Source organism: Periplaneta americana, chromosome 11 (assembly GCF_040183065.1).
Source record: "Periplaneta americana isolate PAMFEO1 chromosome 11, P.americana_PAMFEO1_priV1, whole genome shotgun sequence".
Lineage (NCBI taxonomy): Eukaryota > Metazoa > Arthropoda > Insecta > Blattodea > Blattidae > Periplaneta > Periplaneta americana.
Window position 1 is genome coordinate 162,714,245 of NC_091127.1, and position 23,882 is coordinate 162,738,126.

A 23,882-nucleotide genomic window follows, 5' to 3' on the forward strand; every position below is an offset into this window, starting at 1 on the left:
GGAGTAACGATAAAAGCGAAGATGCACGATAAAAGAAGTAGCGATGTTATATCAGAGAGAATTGAAGCATGCATTGTCATTGAGGTGTGCATATTGGAGTAACGATAAAAGCGAAGATGCACGATAAAAGAAGCAGCGATGCTATATCAGAGAGAATTGAAGCATGCATTGTTATTGAGGTGTGCATATTGGAGTAACGATAAAAGCGAAGATGCACGATAAAAGAAGCAGCGATGCTATATCAGAGAGAATTGAAGCATGCATTGTTATTGAGGTGTGCATATTGGAGTAACGATAAAAGCGAAGATGCACGATAAAAGCGACGAAAAAGAAAAGTTCCATTTTCTTCGCTCTTGTCGTTCATATGATCTCTGATTAAGATAAATCTGTATAATTACCGGTGGTTGTCAATACAGTATATCCGAATATTAATCGATTTATCATTATTTCGGCATATTAAATTAATTATTGTAGATATTGGCAAATTGATCAGTTGTGTATTTATTCATCATAATATGTTATGTGATCACAAGAACCAATCACAACACAACGAATTTATACTATCTTTGGGATGAGAAACGGGTTTAATTTTGTACGTATTTAAGTTATATTAACCTTGAACTTAGCAGCTGATATTTCCTATATATCTTCCGTCATTAAGTGCATGCATACTGGGTGTTCATTTCAAAGTGTGTCATGACGTCACTGTTGTTGGGTCACCGATTTGAAGCGAGTTTCAACTTATATGTTAGAGAAGTTGCCTATTATTTAAGGCGTTCTTCAATCTGAACTTGAGAACGTGTATGGTATAACTTGAACGTCGTAGCAACAGATGGCGGTCTGTACAGTCTGTGTGCTACCATAACCTCTTTCGAACTGTGTTTTCGCCGGCAAGTCGAACGCAGGGTATTTGTTATCATCGGTTGCGTACGGTAACATTCCACAACACAAATCAAATGTTCCGTGTCCATGTTGACCGTCGAAGTTAATGTCAACAAATACGTAAGTAATCGTCTTAACCCTCTCCCCATATCCCGACAGTACGTATTTCCAAACAGTTCACATTCCTGCCACTACCGGCGTTACCGTACGTATCGGTACGTACTCTTCAGAATGAACGCCGTACTTGCTAAGCAACTTCTCTGCCTCTTAGATTATACACCTGAGCTGCGGAAGTGTAGGAAGATTGAATTCTCTAGGCTCATCGGCTAACCACATGACGGCATACAGCGAGCCATGACACATTTTTAACTGAACACTCAGTAGAATATCTTCTACTGATAAATCAAAATGTTCGCTTCCCGCGTCCTCGTTGCTCCGATATGAACACTTGATTCTTTGATAATAGCAAAGCGTCGCTAGGTCATTTCTTTTATCGTTTATCGTTGCTCCAACGTGTACGTACTCTTAGACCGCGACACCACGGTGCGGGACATTACAATACAAATTAACAGCCTAAAAATAGAGGCAAACACTTTATAATTCCGAATACTATATTTTAGGAAGGTGCTGAGGCGCCGAGCAGTGTAGCCAACACACAAATAATTATATATTAACATTCATAACCTAGCAAACCCCCGCGCGAGTACTTAGCTGGCGTCAATAGACAGACAGGTCCTCTATTTATTTGTCTATGGTCAGGCCTAAAGGATTCTTCGGGCTAAGAGGCCATGGTCTTTCTACGGTGTCGCATCCAGACATTTCGTCACCAGCTGCGGTAGACATCTTCAGTGGCAAGACACACGCGGTCGAAGTGATCTCCTCGTTGTACTGTGAAACAAGCGGGCTCAAATCCTGATTAGGGAAAGTTACCTGAATGGGATTTTTCCGAGGTTTTCCCCTCAACCAATTGAAGCAGAATTGCTGGGTAACTTTCGCCGTTGGATCTCGAACTCATTTCACCTCCATGTATTCACATATCATTATCTTCAACAGTCATTGCTAGCAGGGATGTAGTGGAGCGGAGCGACGCTCCGGCACTGTGTTCGAAGGTGGAGCGGAGCTCCGGCACTGATTTGGAATTTTAAAATCTGTTTTGACACCACAATACTTTCCCAGCTAACGATATCTTAGTTAATGTCAGAATATTTATAGTCCCGACGCTGTTATTTCCGGCGTGACTCCGCCTCTTTGTTTACGTCTTAGAAAGTGAAGGCTCTATAAAGTCTAGGTAGGTAGTATCATTCGCCATTTTTGTTCTTACGTTGCCGAGCTACCATACGAGGAATATATTTGCAACACCGTTAAACATTATCATGTCGTAACTCCTATGGTAATAAATTAAACGCAATGTAATTCAGCAAATAATTGAGCGGCAAATAACGTCTTCGTGTGCTTTCTGCGAACGCCAACTAAAGAGCTGAAATGGCGGGCGATTATATTAAGTATTTATCGAGCCTTAAGAAATGAATCAGCGAATCACAAGACGGACACGTTTAAATGTAGCCGACCTGCAACGCGATTGGCTGCCGGAAATTAGAGCGATGGGACTATAGTGATTATTAGAGCAGTGCAAAGGGAGCAGTTGTTCGACACACCGGCAACAGGGCAAGGGTTGTAAATTCACCTTGTGTACCCGCAGAGATCTGACTCTGCGGTACACAGGATAGCTGCAAGCAGTAGGTACAGCGTAGTAAAGCTAACGTCAGTACTGAAGGAACATAAGAACAGTTCGGTTCTAGTGTTAAGATGCCTAAGGCGGAACAAATTCGTTCGGCAAAGTTTAAGAGACTTAATTCCGAATATGGTAATATTTTTGTTAATTGATTCAAGCATAAAACAAATTGGAATACATTGAATCGAATTATGGGTTTATTCCTGATTGTATAACAGCTTTAGAAAAGTCTGGTACAAAACTGGTTGATCAGATTTCCCTACTGCGAAATATCTAGAAGAAAGTGACTCAAGTAGACGATAAAATTGGTAAAATAATATCTGCGAAAATAACAAATAAGTTGAAAAAAATAGTGGATATTATAAACTCTGAAAGATTAGTGACAGTATTTCTGGAGATAAGGATACCTTTGCAGAACTAACAGAAGTTGAAAAAAATGTTTTACAGGATTTTACGTATGCCCCAGTTGTCTCAACAGACGTAGAAAGAAGCTTCTCCACGTATAAGGCCATGCTATCAGATGGACGAAAATCGTTTTGTGTTACTAACGTACAAATGTCATTTGTTGTGCATTTTAGCAATATTTGGAAGAAATCTGATAACGTATCACATGTGCATTACTAAATCACACTCATTGTAAAGAAAAGGAAAAACAATAGTTCAAGTGCTTTTGAGAATAAAATATCATGAACCCGTTACAAATAAACAGTGATTTTGTTTGCGTTCTATATGAAATCATATATGTATACAGTATATTATTTGTTTAGGATGAAATGGTTAATTAGTTTTGTAATTTTGATACCTTATTAAAGTATCTGTAGGAAATTAATTGCAGAAACGTTAGGGAACTGTGTCATTTCTATTGTGTCGTCTGTACGTCAACACACCGTGTACATGACCGTCGCTTGTACACAGGGAACACGCCGAGTAGCGTCGGAACCCTTGCTATGATGCCATTCTGTCTGTCATGTGCTCCGTCTGCACCGCTGTAGTGATTATATTTTCTGTGCTTCCTTTAGAAAATCAGAACAAGTTCGGCAGTAGAAGATCGCGAGACCACTAGGAGCGTAGACGGAATGTGTGATGAGAAATGGGGGAAGAATCAGTGACAGAACAACCACCAAACTAAACTTTAGTGCGCCTGCGCGAAATGATCACATTCCTAATTCACTTTCGTTTCGTATCGTATTTCGTTAGTTTTTGCGTCTTTGTACGGTACAAGAGATTGTCTATGGTGTTACTTACCGAAATGTGTTGTGTTTCCTTCCCAGTTATTTTACGAAGTGAATTTTAAACAGTTAATTTACTGCCTATAACGTGTCTAAAAGACTGCTTGAAACTTTTGTTTTTATCTATTGCCCTTCAGTAAATATGGAACAAAATAAACATTGACAAAAAAAAATAATAAACTTCTTTCTTTTCTCGTGTCATTGCTGTTACTAGTGGAGTTACAAAAGCTTCCTCTTCTGATATTGTTCATATCTCAAGCCCATCGCTTCTATTTGATGAACATAGTAATTCAACCAGAGATAGGCTACTGTTATAAAAGATACAGTTCCAGTATAACTGCGAAGAATATTCAACGTCATAAACTTCAAAATAGTGAAAGCCAAACAGTCGGCCTCCAAAGTGAGTGGCCGAATGTATGGAATGAAAAAAATGTGTGGTCAAGAAGAAAAGAAGCTTATCCGTGGATTGAGTGTAACTGCAGTGGCGTGTGGTGATAAATAATCCTGGTGGTGCACAAATATTTATTGTGATTATGATTATTATTATTATTATTATTATTATTATTATTATTATTATTATTATTATTATTATAGGTACTAACTATTACATAACTATTAACATATGCTACGTAGGTATAGATTTACATAATTTTGTTAGTCAAGAAATTGCAGTTAATCAGTTTCCTATGTAGGTCCAGTAATAGCAAAGTAAAGTGTTCAGTTTCTATTGCAGCACACCGTAAATAATATTGTTTTCGCTATATTGCGTTTTATAACACAGTTCACACGTTCACAAGCATTCGATACGTGTGTCGTCTCATCAGCCTTAACTGCTAAAAAGTCAGCAGCTTTCTTTATTTCTTTTAAATCTCATCATGGCATACATCAAAATTGCTTGAAGGATTTCGTTCTGTATAAGTTAGTGTTTGACGTGCTCTTAAACACTGTTCCTCTTTCCAAATGTTCCTTAAGAGTGCGTCTAATTCAGAACTGAAATTGATGAGGCCAAGAAAAATACTAGCGTTTAAAGATGAGTTCCGTCTTCGTGACCTCTTAAAGCCAACTCAAAGCTCTAGAAAACCGCACGCACATATCTGTGCTTGGTAGCTTTGTCATTGTGAAGTTCAACAATCCAATTGAATCCAATTGTGTCTGTATGTTTGTTTGACCCAACACTGCTAATTTAACATTATTGTTGATGTGTGCAGCTGAAGAGTCGTGTTTTTTTAATTCTTTCATTCATGTGCTTCAAATCAATCATATCTGCAGAACGATAATCAAAATTATTTAATTACTACGCAAAGTCCTAAATTCAAACATAAAAATAAATAAAATTCATAAAACGTACTTATTTTTGTCATTAAATGTTCGCCGTAGAACAACAGGCAAGGAAAACAAAATACAGCGTCTTTTATATTGCAGCCGCATATTGCATTTTTCGTTAAGTCCGAATGTTGAATTTTCTAGTCACTTCTCTATTACTGTTCTTCGTCACTTATAATTTTAATTCTTGTGTAGGTCTACCCATCTTCTTTATTTTGATCTTTTCGTGTAAAGGTCTTATAGAAAATTACACATTTAAAAGATTTTGCTCACTATTCATTGTAACATTATGATGGAACGAGCTTGAGAACATATCTGAAAGTGCTCCTAACCCCCCCTACGCACACTGTACTGGCTCCCTACCATGCTCCAAAGCCTGCCAGTGAAACAGTACTACTGCGCATGCTCGAATGGAACAGTGTGCCGCAAGTGTCAAGCGGTAAACGTAAGTCCCAGGCGTCAACAAGAACAGTACACATGCAGTGTTATTTTTACATAGTATTATGATAAAGAATTTTGTCGCTCACATAGTCTACTGCAGCTCATTGATATAACTTTAAAAACATGTTTATTTGAAGAGGTGGTGCACTGCTCCTGTGCTCCTTAAGAGAAATCGCCACTGAGTGTAAGCAATGTAAGCTAGGCTGTAAAGCAGGCTCCGCCAAGTCGAGTCAAGATCGCGAGAGGGCGTACAGGCCTGCTTACGGCTTCCACTGCGGGCAGTACACTTGTACACTGCAGTCTATCAGTGGTGGAACCTATCGAGGTCGCTTGGGGGCACCGGTGCACTGCATTTTGCACCAGGAATATTTATGTGCTAAAAACATGAACCTTAGCAATGTAATGGATGTTGTTATCCGAACAATTAATTTCATAAGATCTAAAGGACTCAATCACAGGGACTTCAGGGCACTGCTTGATGGTATTAACAGTATGGGGATTTACTCTACCATACCGAGGTAAGGTGGTGAAGTCGAAAAATTCTGGAACGTTTTCTCGCACTTAGAAATGAAACTGCCTTATTTATGGATGTACATGGGAAACCTGTTAGAAGCCTTGGACATGAAAGAATATATAAGAATAATGCAACAATTGTGCGAAGTTTCGAACGTAGATTTGAGGATATTAGAGATCTTGAACAACAATTTAAGATATTTGCAATATCTTTTTCAGTGAGTGTCCTGGATATTCCTGCTGAACTACAATTAGAAATACTTGATTTACAAAGCGATATTGAGCTAAAGGATAAGTATCAAAACAAAAAGTACTAACCATTTCTATACTTGTTTTCCACGAGAAAGGTTTCCTAAACAGTACAATCTTGCTGCAAGAACGTTGTAAATGTTCGGGACAACCTACGTATGCGAAACACTGTTTTGTTTAATGAAGTTTACAAAGTCACGTCACAGAAACAACTAAGTGATGAACAATTGAAAGCATGTTTGCGATTGGCTGGTACTAAAACAATAGCTCCGAGAATTAAATAGCTGCTTACTAACAGAAAACTGCAAAAATCGCAGCGGATCTCTGATGTTTAAGAAAAAGTACTATTATTAGAGAATTGTATTTGAATGACAACGTTTGTACTGTTGTTTTATTTTGTTAATTGAATTGTATAGCAATGAGAAGACAAACAGTATATTAATCTGTATAAAAGTGTATATTTTGTTTTGTTTCATTATTGTGCAAACATGCAAAAATTTGTTTCGTATATAGTTAACTGTACAAAATTGTATAGAGTACTGTTTTTCAGTATAGTGCAATTAACAGTGAAAGCGTGCTTCAATTAAAAGCTGAAATTAATTTACATTCTTATCACAAATTTGGTTCACATACAAGTTCTTAGCTCCGCCACTGTGGAAGCAGCTACCCTTGCCCGCAGCCGTACGTCAGGGCTTGAGGGTTTGTACGTACGCACGAGAGTGTAGTCACTTGACGGTCCCTGCTGTAAAGTGTGTCATGAAGTAAGTACATTAGGTGCATTAAAAAAAAAAGAGTGTATTTCTGTATGTAATGAATGGCGCTCATATTCACTAAATTACTACGGATCGAACAGATCAGATCAGATCAGATCAGCTTAAGTCCATACGATAAAAATCGTTGGACACAAGAAATCCAATGCTCATAACGTAGCACAAAAATTATTGATACGTCTGAAAAGCAATCAATTGAAAATGTTGGCGAATAAACGAGTGCAGCAAAAGCGAAAGCCTATTACATTGCGCAGAATGATCACCCTTACAGTGACCATTTAGGTTTACTTGAGCTTCAGAAGCAACTGGAATAGGTATTGATTGGTGTTGCCTTGCATTTCTTTCTTTGTATCAATTTTTTTTTGCATCCAAACCTTCCCCTTCCCCAAAAGTTAAAAAACATTAAGAGCTCCGGCACTGTAAACTTTGGGACTACAACCCTGATTGCTAGAGCCCAGATTTCATGTAATTACATATTTTAAGTAGTAGTAGGGCTAGGTTATTTTACGACGCTTTATCAACAGCTTAGGTTACATAGCGTCTGAATGAGATGAAGGTGATAATGCCGGTGAAATGAATCAGGGGTCCAGCACTGAAAGTTACCCAGCATTTGCTCATATTGGGTTGAGGGAAAACCCCTGAAAAAACCTCAACCAGGTAACTTGCCCCGACCGGGAATCGAACCCGGGCCACCTGGTTTCGCGGCCAGACGCGCTAGTTACTCCACAGGTGTAGATTACATATTTAATGCTGCATATTTATGCACGAATAAAAGGCAAATGTTGACGGGATCACATGTAGGAACGTTGTCCATAAATTTTATTTTACATATTTTTTTTACATATTTGGTATAACATATTTTACACCATATTACATAATTTTACATATTTTAACATTATTACAGGATATATCATAAACAATAATAGACCTAATAATAATAATAATAATAATAATAATAATAATAATAATAATAATAATAATAAATAATTTCTCGGTTTATGTTGCGCTTATATTCAATTATCCAATACCGTAGCAAGAAAGGAAAAATAATTTGAACGCTATTGAGCTACTCTCACATTGTCGTTACATTAAAAGCTGAATTGCACGAGTTTGATGCTGACAACAATGACTCGTTTCAAACATTTTCTTTTCTTGTTCTCGAAACGCATCAGAATTTGTAGCAAGCAGGACCAATCTTCTATTCGTCCTGATATAAGTATTAAAGCACTTGGCTCTCCCCGTATCTATCTATTTATCGGAACCTTTACATAGGTACTTAAAAATCCTCCCAATTTCAGATTTAATTACATATCTGACATCCGTTTATATGTTTAAAGTAGTAAACACACTATCTCGCTGTAACATGATCTTAACTTTCAATATTGAACGTTGAAATCTAATACAATATTAATAATACTTCAACTAATTAGGCCTACTATTGTATTAAAAGTAGGCCTATCCAGTATTCGTTATACAAAATTGTTAACAGTTTGCCAACAGAAATAAAAAATGTAAAAAGTGCATAGCATTTCTGAACATTATGTCAAAAAACATCTCTTCTCACTTCTGTAAAATAATTTTTATGGAGGAGGGAATCGAAGGCTTGCACTGCAGCCTGAGGCTTACTGTGCTTGGCACCAGGCCTATTATTCTGTGAATGATTGGATAGCCGAACGGCAGCTCTCTTGTACAAGTACACCCGCTGCAACGTGAACTGAACCCGGGCTATTGTATGGATGATGATGATGATGATGGCGAAATGAGTATTTAAATGTCACATTCATTTTGTTTATATTAAATTTTACCATCGCTGGCTGGATTAGAATCCGCTTCGTTTTAAACACATCATAATTTTCATCATTCAAGCGAGGGCTTACTGTAATTAATGAAGTCACCGTAATAAGTGTCACCATATTTTTCCCGAATATCAAGAGCATAAACGTTTTCCCGCTGCCATCGTGATCTGTAGATCGAGAAGGCACTGATATCACTTAAAAAATACATATATTCGCTGTGCTGCCCTCAGCGCCATTATACTTGTGGTAGTTCACTTTTACAAAGTTGGCAGTATTTGTATTACGATCGTTGAGGAGACGCAGAGTTGTACAAATTTGCGTATAATTGTAAGTGTGGTGATTAATATTTATTTTGTTTCAGTCATTATTGTGCTGTTAATTGTAATTTGATTGAAGTATAAACTTGATATTACCTACTGGGCTTATATAGCAATATGACGTAAGTATCTATAGTTACAATAGTTCCTTACTTTTGCTTTGAAAATCCGAAAAAGTGTGTAAACATAACCTTAATTTGCACTTCATTCCAGGGCGTCACTTCTTAACAAACCCAAGTCCGAAATGACTCCAGAAGAGCTAGCGAAACGCGAAGAAGAGGAATTTAGCACGGGTCCTCTTTCTGTCTTAACACAATCAGTAAAGAACAACACACAGGTAGATACTATTTACTTATTTCTTTTGTTCTCGTTACATGCTTCCTGTAAGCCGGCTAAAATTCGTACCATACTGGTAACGAAAATATTCGGTAATAAAAATAAAAAAAAAAAGGTATCCATCACTAAAGAGACTACTGGAATAGAGAGGTAAACAGTATAGAACACGTGGTAGAGGGAAGACAGCAACCTTTCTTTGTTGGAAATAATAAAATGTTTGTATTTTTACAGAAATATTAAACATAACTTGCTTCATATTGCGAGTTTGATATCCTATGTAATGGTAAAGCTCATGACTTTAAGGGAAAGCTTTAAATTAAAAGTTGTTTGAAGAAAAACATTAAACTTAGGCCAGGTTGCTGTTTCTTCATTTTTACAATGGATTCGGAACACCTCAAAATCTGTGCTTCAGTGGCTGACCATGATAATATCTTTGAAAAATATTGGAGTGCAAGAGATCAAATGACTTTATTGTCAAACGCCTGGCATTAGAAAACAACAACAACGTTAATTTTTTAGATAACGGTAGATATTTATTTTGCTAAACATGTAGCCTACAAGATATAGGCCCTACTTATGACATTGTCATCAAATACAAATTAAAATAGCCTACATCATAGGCCTTTAGTGGCTTTACCATCAAAACTGACCTAACCCATCTCCTAAACACTCGAAATAGGAGGTTTCTTACATCAATAGGTAAACTATTAAATAATTTGAAAGCAAAATAAAGAAAAGTATTTTGAATAATACTGTACTTTACATTTGTCAGTATATAAATTTGTATTATTTCTTGTAGAATAATTATGGACACAAGTAGGCCTACATGCTATTGAATTATTTCTACTATTATAGAAATATGCTATATTTTAAGACATTTCTTCTTCAGTAGTCTAAGATCCAAGGTCACTCTGAAATATATTACCATAAAATGCGTGCCAGTACATTTACATGTTTAACTAATAGGGAGAACTGAATAATTTCTTTTTGTATCTGTGCAACTCTTTTAGTATGCTAAAGAATTACATACGTAAACAATCAGTTGAGGTGCACACATTACCAGAGATATTTTGTGTTTCAGTTAATAAGTTTAGAAATAAATTTTAAAATAAAAATTGCACTTTTATTTATAATATGTTTAATTCCTTTTAGGTTCTGATTAATTGTCGTAACAATAAGAAACTATTAGGTCGTGTAAAGGCTTTCGATAGACATTGTAATATGGTCCTGGAAAATGTGAAAGAAATGTGGACAGAACTTCCTCGCACCGGAAAAGGAAAGAAGAAGGTAAGTTAATGCAAGTCCGATCATATTTTGTAACCAGTAGGCCTACATAATGTTTTTCTTCTTCATTTTGCCCTTACGAGAAATGTATAATTAACTGGTAAACTTTCACTGTAGCAGATTCTGAGTATAATATTTTGGTAATTTCCTAGAAGACGGGCAAAATCCAACATTTCTGACGAAAACTACCAAAAACGTTCTGCCAACTATGAAGCTCAAATGTCACCAAACATCACACAATCGAAGATGGAAAATCAAATATATATCCATATTTTAGAGATGAACAAGCCCTCCAAAAAATTAAAATATATTTAATTTTTCATCTTTGATTTTTTTGGCTTTCGGTGGCATTCGAACTTCATAGTTGACAGTACTTTTCTGGCAGTTTTCGTCCGCACTTTACTCCCAAAAACCACTAAAACACAAAACATAATAATTTATAATCTTATCAAATAAAATTCAATTCTCATTTATGTCTTCCAATATATGACACAGGCTTTAAGGCAATCTAAACAAACTATGCAGGCAACAAAGCACTAAACCAACACTTTGCCGTACAGTCAACTTCGCATAAATAAACCATGTATTTACACAAAATGAAATTCTCTTCGAACACTCATTACACCTTAACGTATACAGAAAATTCAGTAAATAATTCCTTGGAACCACAGAAACAGTTTTCTCCTCAACATTCAGCACAATTCTTATTCACCTGCGAAAGAACTAAACCAAAATCGACACAAAATGTAATACTCTGTTCTAAGTTCACACATCTTTCACAAATATCATAAAAAAACAAACTTTCAATAGCTTTAGCCATCAGACACGACATAACACCACTCAAGTCAAACAACCAAAAACAACTGACACCGTCATTATCCATTCAAAATTAATGAAAATTTTAGAACAAGTGACAACTATAACATATCAAATTAAAAGAAAATCACGGCGACACCTAGTATAAAAAACCTAGAACTAACATATAAAAGTCACTAAAAGATCACTAACATTTAACTCTGAAATAAAAAGGTTGGTAATGCTTACTACATTCAACCAAGTGCCCGTCTTCTGTGAAATTACCAATATTTTTAACAGCAGTCAATTATATCTTGAATTCTGAAATGGTTATGATTTATATGGTCATGTTCTCAGAAAATACTTTGAAAACAAATTTACAGTCTCCTCTCAAACTATTTTAGGTGTAGCTTATTGACTGTTGGTATGGCCAATACAATACAACCTTGATTATCTGTTTTAATGGACGAGACAGTGAATGGTTAATCGAAGAAAACTGATAATCTATATTATGAATTTTTATGCATTTAAATTTATTGGGATTCTTTTATTATATGATGTCGTTTAATTTCTGTAAAGTTTAACAAACGATGATGTCACAACATGGCCGACATAAACCAATACAAGTAATGAAAGAGTGATGGAACGGAGAAAAATTCTCTCCGGTGCCGGGATTTGAACCCGGCTTTTCAGCTCTACGTGCTGATGCTTTATCCACTAAGCCACGCCGGATACAACCCCGACGCCGGTTAGAATCGTCTCAGATTAAGCTCCATCTCTTGGGTTCCCTTTAGTGGCCGCCCTCTGCACTACGTCATAGATGTCTATGAACGCAGGACCGAAGTCCATACATGTGTTGAGGTGCACTCGAATGAGTGACTGGTTGGCCGGGATCCGACGGTATAGGCGCCGTCTTAAATCACAAAGTGATTTATTACGCATATCATATATATTTTGATGTACCGAAGTACATATGATATTTCCATGCAGATATTCTGCGTCATCATATGATGAAAGAGTGATGGAACGGAGAAAAATTCTCTCCGGCGCCGGGATTTGAACCCGGGTTTTCAGCTCTACGTGCTGATGCTTTATCCACTAAGCCACGCCGGATACAACCCCGACGCCGGTCAGAATCGTCTCAGATTAAGCTCCGTCTCTTGGGTTCCCTCTAGTGGCCGCCCTCTGCACTACGTCATAGATGTCTATGAACGCAGGACCGAAGTCCATACATGTGTTGAGGTGCACTCGAATGAGTGACTGGTTGGCCGGGATCCGACGGTATAGGCGCCGTCTTAAATCACAAAGTGATTTATTACGCATATCATATATATTTTGATGTACCGAAGTACATATGATATTTCCATGCAGATATTCTGCGTCATCATATGATGAAAGAGTGATGGAACGGAGAAAATATATATATATATATATATATATATATATATATATATATATATATATATATATACAATACAAGTAAATAAAACTATCTAAAAACCAATAATTACACACAATTTCACTATAGCCCATTATGAAACAGAACCCATCCTCTCCTATGAAAATAGGATATCACAAAAACAATTTTTTATAATTTCCCATTCTGCAATAGAACCCACCCCCTCTTATTTAAAATAGGATATCACCAACACAATCCCATAGGGCATAGGCCTCATGTCACTTGGCTACTTAGCTATTCCCCTCATTTAACCCATCTAATTCATAACCGTGATCCTCGTAGAAGTTTTTTTTTTTTATTATCCAATTTAATAAACCCTATTTCACCCTGAGGTATATTAGGGTTATAGTTTGCATCAAAATACATATTTTATAACCAATAAACAATAGTAAAATTGTAATATAAAATTGTGGTCACAGTTACAATTCACATGAATTATGTAGAAAATGCACCTTAATGAAAGAATGGATCCTGTTAAAGATTAATGATATGTTTGAGGAATAATCAATGCAAAAGATATACAGGAATGTCTAACCGTTTCAGAGTAAATACACGACCTTAAAAAGATAAACAATAGTACATTAATATAACAAAGTTTGACTTTCACTTTCAAATTAATACTTAATTCATGAACATTGGAACAGTTAAGAGTAATAAAAGGATATTACAAGCAATGATTTACGGTTACAAGTTATATACGTGATTCAGGAACAAGTACAATAATTAAAATACTTGTTCCTGAATCACGTATGTAACTTGTAACCGTAAATCATCGTAGAAGTTTAAAACCTGAATTTAATTTAAGTAAAAAGAAATAACGAATAAATCCACATACACGCTCAACAAACATAACTACCAAGAAAAATACCAGGCACGTCTGTGCTCATCATAAGACAATTCAGAATATCCCCTCATCTACGTTTCGGCCTCCCCAAAGGTCTTTTTCCCTCTGGCCTTCCAACTAACACACTATATGCATTTCTGGATTCACCCATACGTGCTACATGCCCTGCCCATTTCAAACATCTGGATTTAATGTTGTTTATTGTGTCAGGTGAAGAATACAATGCGTGCATTTCTGCATTATGTAACTTTCTCCATTCTCCTGTAACTTCATCCCTCTCAGCGCCAAATATTTTCTTAAGCACCTTATTCTCGAACACCCTTAACCTCTGAATAATTTCAAGGGAAAAATTGTTCCGGGGCCGGGTATCGATCCCAGGACCTCTGGTTGAACGTACCAGCACTCTACCACTGAGCTACCCGGGAACTCCAACCGACACCGTCTCAACTTTTCCCTTTATATCCACACAACTCGCGTAGGCTGACGAAATGCCAGAGACCCACAACGAGTGCACACAATCTCTGTGTGACTTGGAATTGTGGTTTTCTGTTAACGTACACAGTAACGTATATATTATGCAAATCAAGTCTTTCAGGTGAAGCTCCCTGTAAAGCAGATTTGAATAATTTCAAGGGAAAAATTGTTCCGGGGCCGGGTATCGGGTGGTAGAGCGCTGGTACATTCAACCAGAGGTCCCGGGATCGATACCCGGCCCCGGAACAATTTTTCCCTTGAAATTATTCAAATCTGCTTTACAGGGAGCTTCACCTGAAAGACTAGATTTGCACCCTTAACCTCTGTTCCTCTCTCAAAGTGAGAGTCCAAGTTTCACAACCATTCAGAATAATACAACAGTAATAGGCCTATAACAGCTTTATAAATTCTAGCTTTCAACTTTTTTGAGAGCAGACTAGATGATAAAAGCTTCTCAACCGAATAATAACAGGCATTTCCCATATTTATTCTATGTTTAATTTCCCCTCGAGTATCATTTATATTTCCTACTGTTGCTTCAAGATATTATTGCCATAAAGTCTTGCTTTTTTCTTGGGGAACTCCGATCTTGATCCACGATCATTGTTCTACTTTCGTAAACATACGTACTTTATGGCAATAATATCTTGAAGCAACAGTAGGAAAGTGGTGACAGTGTATTATTGTATAAGACAGTAGCAAGATAGGTTAGTGCATTTCATGTGGGGTAAGCATCGTCAAAAACCTCCTCACTTGATAAAATTGCAAAAATGGTGCAGGTATGCAATAGTGGCCTTCATCTGAGACAATAAAACGATGAAAAGCATGCTTTCTTGCTTCCTATCATGGCCACTGATGTAACATGGGCGAGGGTTTATGAGCCTAAACTCAAGAAATGATCCATTGAACTGTGCTAACTATCCCACACTCATGGAATCAATATCTACTACTGTCCAGAATGTGTATTATGCAAGAAGTCAGAATCTAGAATGAATATGGATCATTTCACTAGTTTTATAAATGATATAATAATTTATTTTATGCTCGACCATGCCGAAATGTAGTAATTATACACCTGGTAGCAGTCCTTTAATGCATGTCATTAAAGTACACCTATTCATTAAAGTTCAGGTTTTCGATTATTCTCGGATATGGAATCGAAAGACAACGAGGGAAACGTCACGGAGGCTGGAAATCCAATACTGTCGCAGAAGGTTATTTTCTGTTACTATAATAATTAGCGTTGATTGTAAATAATATCGAAATAAATTCAATTTGTCATCTCGTTTTTCAATTCTAAATCAATTTCCAGGTTATATCAAAATTAATGTTCATGTTATTCTCTAGATTATATCAAGGTCACTGACACGTTCGTTCCTCGGAAAAAATCATTACTTTCGCGTCTGCGCACATCTCACAATTTAGGTCAGTTTCGTTCCTCACTTACATAAGCATAACATGAATACTTATGAATAATTTCAAGTTAGAAATATGGTCGAGCATAAAAAGTCGTATGAAACTTGCCTATAATGGTAATTAAGACGCTCGTATGAAAATTTTGAAACTCGCTTGCGCTCGTTTCATAAACAAACATACTCGCATCTTAATTACTACCATTATAGGCTCGTTGCATAATGTACTATTATTAATGGGATATTATTAGTTTTAATTTTGAATCTATTGTTATAACGTTTCTATTTGATTGAATGCCTTTATCACTGCAAAGCTATTCTGAAGATCCAAGCCGATACACAAACATACTTTGAAAATCACTACTGGGAATCCAGAAGGAAAATGAAAAATGAACGCGAAACCTGCAAGCCTTAGTAACTAGTTTAACTTTGAATAGTAATTTACAAATTTGTGCTTCCTCTCCTTTTTATTTTCTGATGAGGTTTTAACAAATGTTATATATTGCATTCACATGCTCAAAAGTTAATTTCCTATTGTTGCTCGTTGCATAATGTACTATTATTAATGGGATATTATTAGTTTTAATTTTGAATCTATTGTTATAGCGTTTCTATTTGATTGAATGTCTTTATCACTGCAAAGCTATTCTGAAGATCCAAGCCGATACACAAACATACTTTGAAAATCACTACTGGGAATCCAGAAGGAAAATGAACGCCAAACCTGCAAGCCTTAGTAACTAGTTTAACTTTGAGTAGTAATTTACAAATTTGTGCTCCTCTCCTTTTTATTTTCTGATGAGGTTTTAACAAATGTTATATATTGCATTCACATGCTCAAAAGTTAATTTCCTATTGTTGCTTCCTACTCAAATATTCCTGCATTATTAATGTTTGCTATTTTCTTATCAAAGGCACTAAGAATAAAACTACAGTAGAACCTCGATTATCCGTCACCCTATTAATCGTTTGTCTGATTATCCGACTTTTTTTTTCTAGCTTTTTTTTTTTTTTTTTTGCTGCAGAAAAATTATGAAGTACTGTACAATATGTTTCTAGGTAGTTTTCCAAAAGTACCTTTACCCTTACACAGTACATACGTACTTAAAAATGCTTCGCTGTCGACAACAGAAATAGTTACATGTAAAATAGTCACTACCTGCTTTCAGAGAAATTAACCCAAGAACTTTCACGAACCCGTGTACCATTCAGACCTTATCCTTATTTTTCGAGTGGCCGTATGTAAAATTTCTATGCAAAATGTCTTCCATAACTGTTAAAAGAAAACGTATTGTGTTAATTATCGAAAAAATTACAAATACTGAGTGTTTATTTCAAAATGTGTCATGACGTCACTGTTGATGAGTCAGCGATTTGAAGGGAGTTTCAGCTTTTATGTCAGATAAGTTACCTATTAATCAAGGCGTTCAATCTGAACTTGAGAACGTGTACGGTTTAACTTGAACGTCGTAGCAACAGATGGCGGTCTGTACGGTCTGTGTGCTACCATAACCTCTTTCGAACTGTGTTTTGCGCGGGCAAGTCGTACGCAGGGTATTTGTTACTATCGGTTGCGTACGGCAACATTCCACAACACAAATCAAATGCTCCGTGTCCATGTTGACCGTCGAAGTTAATGTCAACAAATACGTAAGTAATCGTCTTAACCCTCTCCCCATATCCCGATAGCAAGAAAAAACTCACCTCAATACATGTTTCCAAACAGTTCACATTCCTGCCACTACCGGTGTTACCGTACGTATCGGTAAGTCCTCTTCAGAATGAACGCCATACTTGCTAGGCAACTTCTCTGGCACATGGGTAATACGCCTCTGCGGAAGTGTAGGAAGATTGAATTCTCTAGGCTCAACGACTAGCCACATGACGGCATACAGCGAGGTATGACACACTTTGAACTGAACACCCAGTATTTGAGAGGTTTGAGAAAGGAGAAACTGTGGTTAATGTTGCTTCAAAGTACGCGAGCACAACTGAAAGCGATTTAATTTAAAAAAAAAGAATAAGGTGTACAAAGTATGTAAATCTCCAACATGGGACTTATAGTATTCTTGTATTTCCACAGACAATCAACCAACAACTCTTGGTTTTAAGAAGCCGTCGTTGACAACCGAACTTTTAGTGCACTCCTGATCTGCTACAAAGCACGTTAAACAAAGACCATGAAGGAAATCACAAAATTGTAGGCGAAAGTATTATGCACTTAATTTATGAAAATGTTTTATGGTACGGATTATCCGATTTTTTCGATTAACCGTTCAGTCCACCCCCTTCATTACGATGGATAATAGAGGTTCTACTGTATTTGTATTTTCTTTTAATTTATAAATTATATCGAATATTAATTTTGTTACAGGCGAAACCAGTAAACAAGGACAGGTTCATTTCGAAGATGTTTCTGCGTGGAGATTCAGTAATTCTGGTGTTACGAAACCCTCTTGCTACAGCTGGAGCAAAATAATGACTGATAAAGTTAACCTAGAACTAGTGTTAAGTGCTGTGAAGTAATGCATATTAACTGTTGTATCAGTTTCTTTCTACAAGACCAAAAAAAAAAAAAAAAGGAGTCAAGAATATTTTTATCTGAAAATTAACTATATGGGGTCCTCTTCCAGTAACTTTCATGTTTGAAAGGTTGTATTGTGACCTTGTTTCCATAAACTAATTCAACAGATTATATTTAAAAAGTGGTATAATAGCAAAGTTTCATATTTACTCAATTACATTTGAGGTTATTGATAAAATTGTTAGTTTTGAGAATGTATCTGAAATTCCAATATTAATTTTTTCGACGGAACTGCAATTCGGTAACTAGATGTATGATAGTGTCCTACTTTGTAAAACTTGATATTGGTTCATTGGTGTGTTACAGATTTTAACAAGAACATAATGTTTGTGTATAATTGTATTCTTATAACTTTTAATACAGCCTTATGAAACTACAGCTTTATTCTTTTAAATTCTGTTTTATAATATGACATGCACCAACTACATCCTTGAGTACAATTGACAGGATAGATAGAAAAGGGATGTAATTAGAAAATTCAGCAGGCAGAGCGTGGTTATTTTGGGAGATATTTGGAAGAAGGGCACAACATAAAATAAGCCATATAAAGCCATCTCTCGGTGATTCAAAGTTCTCACTTTCCTATCTTATAAATCTTGTCATAAGAGTGATAATGATTGATCTACTGAAAAATGTTGTTGTTGTTTTCTAATGCCAGATGTTTGACAATAAAGTCATTTGACCTCTTGCACTCCAATATTTTTCAAAGATAGTCATAGTCAGCCAGTGATGCACAGATTTTAGGTGTTCCAAATCCATTTCTTGATTTGAGTTGCACAATGGGCAGTTAGGGGACTGATATATTCCAATTCTATGCAGGTGTTTGACCAAACAATCATGGCCTGTTGCCAATCTAAATGCAGCTACAGACGATTTGCGTGGTAAATCGGGAATTAACTGTGGATTTTGATGCAGAGAGTTCCATTTTTCCCTTGGGATTGTGCTATCAAATTTTGTTTGTTGAAGTCTAAGTATGTAGATTTAATAAATCTCTTCACAGACTAATACGTAGATTTAGTAACAGGTCTGTAAGTAGCAGTGCTGCCCTTCTTTGCTAAAGCATCCGCATTCTCGTTTCCCAGGATTCCACATTGGGATGGTATCCATTGGAATACAATTCTTTTATTGAGTGATATTAATTGAGAGAGCATTTTAGTTATTTCTGCTGTTTGAGATGAAGGTGTGTGTCTAGAGACTATTGATAGAATAGTTGCTTTGGAGTCTGACAATATAACTGCATTTTTAAATTTATTGATGTGGCATAGAAGATTCCTGAGACTTTCACTTATTGCGATGATTTCTCCGTCAAAACTTGTTGTTCCATATCCAAGAGATCTATAAAGTGAGAAGAGACAGCACGTAACACCTGCACCTGCACCTTGTTCTCTGGAAGTTGTTGTTAGAGAAAAATGAAATTTAATCTACAGTATTATTAATTAATTTGATCACATAATGATTTATTTGATTAGAAAAAACATACTACAAAAAATGAAAGTTTTGTAACGAATTTGAAGGAAATTGTAGAAGATGGTTTCTATTGCTAAAAATATAAATATTTACCATGACTTCTTCTCCTTGTTTACTTCTCACAACATGTATTTTTTGTAGATTATAAAAAAGAGTGACCTACAAATTATTAACTTCTAAATGTTGATTGACATGAAACCAGAAATTATATCACAGTGCATTATCAATGTTCTATAAATCTGACACCATAAATGTTTGTTAAGGTAGTAAGAAATTTATAGCTATTGAAAAATGAAAGTAAAACAGTAACATGTTATATACAGTGTGTCCACAGAAACATTCCATGATTATAAACTGCTATAATTTTGTAAATATACGTATTATGAAATTCATACCAGTGCCAATAGACAGAACTGCTCAAAAAAAGTCAAGGTATGTGTCATTGTAATTATTGGTGGAAAACAATAGATGGCACCATAAGAAAAAAGAAGACTGTTCTTGCTCTTTCGCTTGTCATTGTGGCATTGTTGGCTAGAAGCAAATTGTGTTAAATGGTGTGAATGTTTACAGTTCAACTCAGTGTGTATTCTGCAGCATTTAGAGAGGTATGGCGAACCCACAGTAATGTAGTTGGTGTGTATTGTCCCACTTCAGAATAATAATAATAATAATAATAATAATGTTTTATTTTCGCTGGCAGAGTTAAGGCCATAAGGCCTTCTCTTCCACTCAACCAGCCTTAATCAATACAATACATAAATTTAAATTACAAATATTTTCACTACACTTAAAAGGTTCTCCAGCAATAATCTTCACTACACATTTATTTAAATTTAGATAAATCTATAAGGTAAAGTAGTAACTTAATTTATGAGCTAATTTAATTCAATGAATTATAATTAATTTAATATTTGAGATAGCTAGTAAAATGATGAAAATTAATTTAATATAAGCTTACTAGGACTATGTTACAGGGAGAATATATATATTTCTATTTCTATAATGAGAATATTAATGTAATTGCCATTAGAGGTTTTGTAAATCTATTTAGAGAAATTAAAGATAATAATAATAAGAATGGACAGATGTTAGTTTCATTATAAGTAACAAATATTAATCAGCAATTCATCTGTTAAGTAAGAATTTATGTAATTTTGACCTAAATGAAGTTATTGTCCAACAACCCCTTATATCACTTGGAAGCGAGTTCCAATTTCTAGCAACTGAAACTGTATAGGATGAAGAATATAAAGATGTCTTGTGGTAGAATCATCTTTTCAGTAGGTGTCACATGTTGAAACTCTCATCTGAAGGCATGTTAAATTCTTACTACACTCCGTGTCCTGTGATATTTCAGTACACACCAACTAGAGACCGGCAAATCAGACTAGACTCACGCTCATAACTGCTTACCATCAGGCTTGGGTTCCGGTGATGCTACAAAGCAAGTTAATTTTTAAGACTGAATCCATTCAGCCCGGTTTAATAGGTTCAGTCCAGGTGGGACCCAAGAAAGCCTGCCTGTTTGCTCGTATTATAAGGTAGAGTGACTTGCATTCACGGAAGTCAGTCTGCGCTGGTTAGGATGTAACAGTACTAGTTTGAAACCTAAGTTCGTTGGCTATTTAGTCACTTCAAAAAATGTTTATTTTATGGTCCAACATGGCAGAAAATTCTTGATTAAAGAAATATAGTTTTACAATTTATTGTACTACAGAATTTCATAAAATAATAAGATAAATATTATACATTTCATTTTTCTGCAAAGTGTATCTGACTCAAGAAATAACGGCAGATAATTCATGATTAAAGAAACACAGTTTAACAATTTATTGTGCTCCAGAATTTCATAAAATAATAAGATAAATATTATAATTTAATTTTTCTACAAAGTGTATGTGACTCAAGAAATAACGGCAGATAATTCTTGATCAAAGAAACACAGTTTTACGATTTATTGCGCTACAGAATTCATAAAATAATAATACAATATTTTACATTTCATATTCCCGCAAAGTGTATCTGACTCAACAAAATAGTAGAGAGAGAGAGAGAAACTCATCCGGCCTTAATTAAGGATGACCACGAGGATCCGGAAATGAATAGCAAACAAATACAATTAATTAAATATGAATATTGTTATAAAAATAAAATGTAATAATTAAGCAGCATTGATTATCAATTGTAAAATAAAATCTTAGAAGATGACTAAATTATACTGATAAAAAAAGATTTTATTTAAAATTAGCATATCCTTAATTAAGGCCTTCTGATTGGTATAAATGAAATTGTATAATCTGCAGGGAATCTTTGAGAATTTGCGAGATGATTTTTTGAATTTCAAAAGATGATATTGATAATTGTTTTAAAAAATGATATGTAAATTTTGGTAAAGAACTCCAAGCACCAAAAAATAAACCTGTCACTGACCAATTGAAGAGAGGGATGTTATACTGGGCACTAAGGTAGGGAATACAAGGTTCATAAATGGTCCTCTTTTCCTGATCAACCTGATGAGCTTGGTTTAGATCTCTCTCCATGCGTATAGTTGGATCTATGATAATAGCCTTTTGTTGTTGCCTGTTTATTGCTATTATATCCGCTCTTCTGTGAGAGTCGTCTTCAGAAATGCAGTGGACCTCTTCATGAACTTCCCAACCCTTGTTCCGAAGAAGACAGGCGATAGCTCCACGGACTCTATGATACCTGTTGTTACGCAATAACTCTCCTTTCCGACAAAAGCCCAACACATGGCCAAGAGTTTCTGTCTCGTTGCAGCCTGGTTGACGGCAACGGGTCATGCTGAAAGCTCTGCCAGGAACTATATTTCTTCCGTAACTTTTGAGAAGAGAGGAGAGGAGGAAATATGTTAAAAGATAGTGGTAACAATTATTATGAATATCAACACCTATTATAGAAAAATATTTCATTTTAACTTTTTCCATATCAACAATTAAAAGCCTCATGAATACTTGTAAAATGTATTAAAGTTTTTCGTTCTTCAGAATATTGATTTGCTATTTCACTTCTGAGGGACAGATTTCTTTTTATTTATGAAGCTGAAAGTTTGAATGGTTTGCATTAAATTTATATTACTACGATGAAAAGGAAAGTGCAAGTAATTTATAACAACTGTTGGCATTGAATGGATATTATGTTGACGAGAAATAGTTTTTGTCTTTATTAACGGTGCATTTCAGAAGACAGCAAATTCAGTTTTCAGCAGTTTGTCTATATCTGTAGGCTTCTTGTCAGGTTTGAATGATATTGGTTGATATTTATCATGCATCTGAAAGCAACACAGTCTGGCGCAGGTCGGCGGAACCCAACAGTCCTTTCGGGTCACTCGTAGGACTGTTTGGGAGTCACGTGCAACCACACTGCCTGCCTGCTTGTGAAGGAAGGTTACAGGCGGGCGAACGATACTAAGCGTAAGCCCGATCACGGACGTAAACAGTCATGGGCAAGCCAGAAAGAGATTTTGCCTGTCTTTGATACCAACTATGTGGACATGAAACATTTTTTCCACTTGGTCTTCAATTACAGTTCTCCATTGACTAGGTTTGAGTTCAGAATCCGTAAAAAACCGAAAACTAGCAAGAAAGTTAAATGGATGGACAATTAAGCCAGCCACATACAGTAACCTGCAACAGTGACTACTGTCACATCCTAAAACAGCCCCTGTCCTGTCATCGAGCCAAGGAAGGTAAGAAAGACTGCCAAAGTCCCTACTGCCTACTGAGGATATAAAAAGTACAACTAATCCCAAGTTTCCATTGCTAGCCAAAGTTCAGTGAACGCAACAATTGAATCAGTCATTTCTAAAAGGACCTTATTCAGAAATTACAACAGCAATCAGATCTTCATAAAACTGGCTTTATTCCAGGTGCTTTGAATATTTTGAAGCTTTCTTACATCGAAATAAGCGCATGAAATTACTTACAAATGGCTTTTAGAGAACCCAGAGGTTCATTG

General features: G+C 35.8%; 1 protein-coding gene across 2 annotated transcripts; it reads left to right on the forward strand.

Annotated features, from left to right (window-relative positions):
- Positions 1–9,128: 9,128 nt before the first annotated feature.
- Positions 9,129–18,818, forward strand: SmD2 (small ribonucleoprotein particle protein SmD2). Of its 2 annotated transcripts, none has more exons than XM_069840368.1 (4): positions 9,129–9,262; positions 9,466–9,589; positions 10,741–10,875; positions 18,231–18,818. In XM_069840368.1, exons 2-4 carry the CDS (start codon positions 9,497–9,499, stop codon positions 18,333–18,335), a joined length of 333 nt encoding a protein of 110 aa, XP_069696469.1. In that variant the 5' UTR covers positions 9,129–9,262; positions 9,466–9,496; the 3' UTR covers positions 18,336–18,818. The 2 variants fall into 2 exon arrangements, with proteins under 2 accessions (XP_069696469.1, XP_069696468.1); XM_069840367.1 differs by having other exon boundaries at positions 9,212–9,374.
- The last annotated feature ends 5,064 nt before the right edge of the window (positions 18,819–23,882 follow it).